At 36.0% G+C, this 6,291-nt stretch overlaps 1 protein-coding gene across 1 annotated transcript; it reads left to right on the top strand.

The window, feature by feature from the left end:
- The first annotated feature begins 2,880 nt into the window (after positions 1–2,880).
- On the top strand, positions 2,881–4,617 carry LOC149138989 (uncharacterized). Its single transcript, XM_089450544.1, has one exon. It carries the CDS (start codon positions 2,881–2,883, stop codon positions 4,615–4,617), a length of 1,737 nt encoding a protein of 578 aa, XP_089306670.1.
- Positions 4,618–6,291: the final 1,674 nt, after the last annotated feature.

The raw sequence follows: 6,291 nt of genomic DNA, 5'->3' as shown, positions 1-6,291 counted from the left end.
GAAGATTCGGAACCAGAGATGGAAGACTGGGGTAACCTGATTCCTGACCTGGGTAATACCAAGGGACGCCTGTCTTTATACAAGCAGGCCTTACATGTTTACTGGGTGTTGAAGAGATTACTGGCAAAGGCAATGGAATAGGTGGCAGCGGAAATGGCAGAGATGGCTCAGGGCATTCCTAATTTGAGGAGAGAAATGAAGAATCTTCAGATAACTCTGCTCATGCAGGACTGCAAGCTGGAGGAGATTCAACAACAACTGAAGAAGTTTGTTCCAGTGACAAAAGATGAAGGCACTCCACCTGAAAACATGGTAGATTAATCCTTCTAGCTGTGCTCATGGTTTTCCTTGATAATTCGCCGAGAACAAGCTCTGTTTTTTCTGTCTATAGTGTATAATGTCGATAGGAAATCAGATTAGCATTTTTGGCAGTATCGTTTATTTGGAATGGATAGGCAGACTTATTCTTTTTTTCTATTGGTCGGCTTACAAAAACTTAAGGTGATCAACAGACTTGGATTCCCTTCGGGGCAGGTTGAGGCCACCAAATGTTTGTACTTATTTCAACCTAGTTAAATAGAAAATCAAAGGTCCTACTTTAGCTTACAAAAAAAAAAGATAATGAGTTATAATGGGGATGTCAACCTACACTCACGAACTAATGATGGATTTCCTTAACATTGGTTGATAATTTAGCTATGATAAGTTTTACAAGAAAAGGTAATTAATTCTAAGTCAAGATAGCTAATTAGTAAAAAAATATATACAATGAGTCATTTACAATATACATTTTTGTCTTCATCATTAAATAATTATTAATTATATTCGTAAAGAAAGGGTTTAACATTTTATATATGTACCTATGCATTCTATACTATGTGATAAATGGATACTCAAAATATAGAACTGTTTCCAAGACTATAAACTATTAATACTTTCAACAACCTATGAACAAAATATATGTTACTTTACCTCCATGACTCAAATGTCCTCTTGGAGTGGGAACAAAATACATTTATAAGTAGCAAGGCTACCATGCCTTCTCTGAATCTTATATGCTTATCAAAAATAATAATCACTTCTACTCTTTAAGTGCAAGTTCTTTTCTAATATGGTCTTACAATACCATAAACATCTCTCAATGTCCTTTTATCAATCTTATCATAACTTTCAAAAAATAGATTCGAAGGATTTTGGAATAGATTCTTTTTTTAGTGTATATTGCCCAAGTTCCGTTTGGAGTACTTTTGATAAGGAGTCAACTTGCATGTTAAATTCCTAGTATAGATGGAATAAAAACGTGTTTTTGTAATATATTTCATTCTTGAAATCTCTTTGAATAGTGGACTTGGAACATCATTCCGTTCTATATTTTTGCACAGGTTTAAGTTATGATAATAAGAGAATCACCAAAAGTTACTAAATTTAGAACTTATTCCTTTGAAGTTAAATATATGAATAATTTTAGTGTTATAAGAACTAAACAAAAAAATTAGAATAGCTCCCTAATCTTATTTTGAACCAAATAAAATGACTTCTCAATCCCTTTTTAAAGATAATGAAATGAGTATAAAATAAGAAAGTGGTTCCCTTGCTTCGTAGCCAAGAAGGCCTCTTTCGATGGCTCCATTGGAATAACCCCATTCCCTTGACTTTTTAATGGGCGAGTGGATGAGTTTCATTTATTGCATCATTTAAAGTTTGACTTTGTAACTAGCAAGAAGTATCTTTACATTGGGAATCATATTGAAAGTATAGAAAACATTAGGTAGTGGGCTCATTTTAGCATCATCTCATTCTCACTATAAAGGCTTTCATTTCTTTGTACAATCTACATAGTATAAATATAAAATATCAGCATATGAACTATTCTTTCCTTCCATCTTTATATGAAACACTCACACACACACACACACACACACATATATATATATTCTTCAAAAAAATTTACTATATTTATTATATTTAACTTTTAAGTAGACACACCAAAAATATCCTCCAAAAAACTTTTGATGGTTAGGATAAAACTACAACCACTGCTATGCTATTAATAATTTAATACTTGTGGTCCGAAAATCTTAAAAAAAAGACATAAAAGCCCACTATTTCACCGGTGTAACCCAAAGAAGGGTGGGTATACGACCTTTTTTTAACCATACATCATTCCTAAGTGTTTGTAAAAAATATATATTTTAGAAATATTTTTATCATTTTTATTCTATTAAACTTTTAAGTAGACCCAATAAAGAATCACAAAAAAACTATGCTATTCACGATGCTATGCTATTCAAAATTTAATATTGTACACTTCGTCCCAAAGCCTTACCCACCATACCCAGGGAAAGGAAGGGAAGGGAAAGACCTTAGCCACCATAACCCCAAGGAAGGGAAGCGAAAAGCCTTAGCCACCATAAGCCCACGGGAAAGGAAGGGAAGGGAAAGACCTTAGCCACCATAACCCACGGGAAAGGAAGGGAAAAGCCTTAGCCAACATAACCCCACGAAAAGTACCCGCCAAAAATATATTTCTATCATCTTTATCATATTAAACTTTCTTTTAAGTGGACCCACCAAAAAAATCCTCAAAATATTCCGTAAAGCTACACCAATCCTATGATATTCACGATTTAATACTTGACACGTCTTAATACTTGACACGTCGGCCCCAAGCATTAGAGAGACGTAGAGAGAGAGGGGAGGGTATTAAAACATGATCCCAAGGCAAAGGCGAAAGTGAAAACTATGAGCAAAGTTGGAAGGTCAGTCTAATACTTGGCGTGGCGAGAAGAGAAGAGAAGGCGACTGTTGTTACTGTTTTCTAATTTCAGAGTGAAGAGAAGGCGACTGTTGTTACTCTTTTCTAATTTCAGAGTGAGTGCCATGGATCGTTATGCTATTGTTGAGGAGTTGGGAAAAGGAAGTCACGGAACCGTTTGGAAGGCAGTGGATAAGGTTACGGGCGAATTTTGGGCCATCAAGAGACTCAACGGAAACTTCTCTAGATATGAGGATTGCGCAGAGGTGAATTGTTTAGCGGATTTGAGGTTTCATCCCAACATACTTTACCTGCATGATGTCATATTGGAGGGCACCACGTTGTACGTGGTGCTTGAGCTGATGGACTGCGATCTGTCAGAACTCCAGAGGAGAGGGAGAGGTCGTTCGTTCTCCGAGGACGAGGTGCGAAGCTTTTGCTTCCAGATTTTGAAAGGGCTTCAAGGCATGTCTTATGAAAGATATTGTCACAGGGACCTGAAACCACAGAATTTATTAGTGAGGGGAGGTACGTCTATTAAAATTGCTGATTTCGGGCTGGCTACTAGAATATGGAAGAATAAGCCACTGGAATCATATGTTGGGACACGACCATATAGAGCACCCGAACTTTTGCTTGGATCCACTGAATATGGTTTGTCCAATGACATTTGGGCAATGGGCGTTATCATGGCGGAGCTGTTCACTGGTTATCCAATATTTACAGGCTCTAACGCGCTACATCAGCTGCATAGCATTTGCTCTGTCATTGGTTCTCCTGATACCCAAATTTGGCGTGAGGGGTTACTGCTTGCCGACTTAAACGGTTACAGCTTTCCAGAAGAGTTTCGGAATGTTGATTCCACCAAACAATTGTCATCTCTTCTACCGACAGCAAGTGCCCTGGCAATTGATCTCATAAACAGTTTGTTGTCGTGGGATCGGAAGAGAAGGCCCAAACCTAAGGAAGCACTGCAGCATCCATTTTTCTACGCCTCCTCCTGTCTATTCCAACCTATGTCTCTCTTGCCAAATCACGAGAATCCTGTTGGTCATACAGTTCTGTCATCTGATGTAGAAGGGAGAAGTTGCAATTGTTATTCTTATTTTGTTGAACAGGTTACATTTACAGAAGAAGGTACATTGCAGATTAATCCAATTGTTGCAGCAGTAGGAGTGCAGCAACAGATACCATTTGAATATGCCAATCACGACGGTGGCAACAACAGAGCAATTCCAACCTATTCCTCCTCCTCCTGTTACGACATGAAATTCCAACCTATTCCTCTCTTGCCAAATCATGAGAATCCTATTGGTCATGTGTCATCTGATTTAAAAGGGAGAAGTTGCAGCAATTCTTTTTCTTATTTTGTTGAACAGGTTGGATTTACAGGAGAAGGTACATTGCAGAATAATCCATTAAGGGCTGCAGGCGGAGTGGAGCAACCGATAGCATTTGAATATGCCAATCACGACGACGGTGGCAACAACAGACCAACAGTGGACATGTTTAGGTCGAGTTATTCAATTTGGCAAAAGAATAGTTACCTGGGCTCATATCAAATTCCCGCCTCTTCTTCACCTCAAAATCTGCCATCACGCCCATTTCCGGGTATGGGCCCGAAGCTCATTGTAAACCCTCCCGATAATGGTAATCACGAAGATGCGAACAACCCCCGATCAGTGGACCACTTGAGGTTAAATTCTGAACATTCAATTGGGCAACAGTGTAATTATGTGGGGTCATATGGAATTCCTGCATCTGTGTCAATAGAAAATCTGCCAGCATACCCGTTTCCAGGTATGGGGCCGAAGCTGTTTAATCGACGAAGAATGCCAGTTAATGATGATAAGATAACCTAATCCTCAATTAGGGTGTGGTGATGAGAGGACGGTAGTAATGCATCGACTATTCAAATCTGTCAAACGTGTCGTCGAATCAACACTCGAATCGGCCCGGAAACCTTCCGTTAAGAAAGATGAGCTCTCAAATTGTATGAGCTCCCAAGATGGGATATCTTCATTGCGATTGTGCTTTCGGGCACCCCATCCTGTCCGCAAACGGGCCATAAATGAATTTGTCCTTATAATTCCTTAAAATGTAAACATTGCATTGTTGTTCAAATGTTAGATTTCAATAATAATTTGATTAAATAATTTATATACAAAATGATCCTTGTTTGTTAGGAACAATACTTGTTTGTTGAGAACCATATATGCAACCTGGTTGGTTTCACTAGTGTGAATATCTAGTGGGTGGGGCCGGCATACTTATATGCAACCTGGTTGGTTTCACTAGTGTGAATATCTGGTGGGTGGGGCTCGGTGATTCTCATAATAAACTTAAACCCTTCTTCTCAATGCATATTCAACATTCATCTCCTTGAATCATCTCCCCATACACTGCGCAGTAACCATGTTAATTAAACTCAAGAAGCCATGGGGAAACATGGATAGAATTGGAAAGATATAGAGAAGATTACTGGGTTGGGTTGGGTTGATCGTGATTTTGTGCAAAATATATCAAGCTTCTTCCCACCACAACATCTTCTTTATTATTATTATGTAAAATATGCCATCTCATCTTAACTTAACTATGTTAGTAGAAAATTCACAACATAATAGTGAGTACAAGTCATGTTTTTTATTTTATAATTTATAATATTAAAATTACAATAATAATTTTAATGTTAAAAAATGAAATTTTAATACTTTTTGTGTTACTAAATTTTATGTAGTTCAATAATGTTATTTTTAATAATAACAGAATTATATTTACAATAACAAATTAAAAATAGTAATCATAAAAAAATATTGGAAATAAAATTATTCCATATATATTATAGTTTTATATCAAATTTATTAAGAGATAGAATAATTGAAAGTTAAAAGTAATTAATTTATTTTAGGAGGGCTATATAGAATTCTTTGGCTACTTAATGTAGAGTCTACACATAGCATGCAAAATTAATATTGTTGATATTCCTTTGTGTAATTTATTCTATGTTTAGTAAAGATGTAATATTTTAAAAAATATATTATTTAAAACAAAAACCTTATTGCTGGGCATAAACAATTTTTTTCAATATTCCTATCAAATAATATAATTTCTTCATTGAGAAGAATAAAGTAATTTAAATCAAATTTTTTCCTACATTTTTACTCTTCCTCCTATAAGAAAAACAACTTAGAAGATAATTTCCCCTTCATTACCTTAGAATATGATGCTCACATTTTAAGGAATGAGGTAAAAATTCTTTTTCTTGGGGATTTCAATGCTAGAACTACTACTTATCAAGCTTTTCTTTCAAGTAATAACTCAAACGCTAACCCCCTTTGTGACTTAACTTGTAAATTCCAAATAAATTTTGAAGAAATAACCAAGCACCTATTTGTTAATGAGCTAATTGAGCTTTTTCGTTCCCAAGACCTTATTATTGTAACAATATTAATAAGTGGCCTACATCTCGCGAGATCACTTGTACATTCATGGGCTTGGCAACAACCTTGTGAAATATGTAATATTTGATAGACAAG

The sequence above is a fragment of the Pinus tabuliformis genome, chromosome X, assembly GCF_031772625.1.
Source record: "Pinus tabuliformis cultivar Carrire ecotype Pingquan chromosome X, CPIR1, whole genome shotgun sequence".
In the NCBI taxonomy this organism is placed as follows: Eukaryota; Viridiplantae; Streptophyta; class Pinopsida; order Pinales; family Pinaceae; genus Pinus; species Pinus tabuliformis.
The sequence above is the reverse complement of the archived record's forward strand: the minus strand, read 5'-3'. Positions and strand labels throughout refer to the sequence as shown.

What these genes read in the sequence shown, in the direction of transcription:
- LOC149138989 (XM_089450544.1), top strand. Translation starts at nt 2,881, where the DNA reads ATGGATCGTTATGCTATTGTTGAGGAGTTGGGAAAAGGAAGTCACGGA.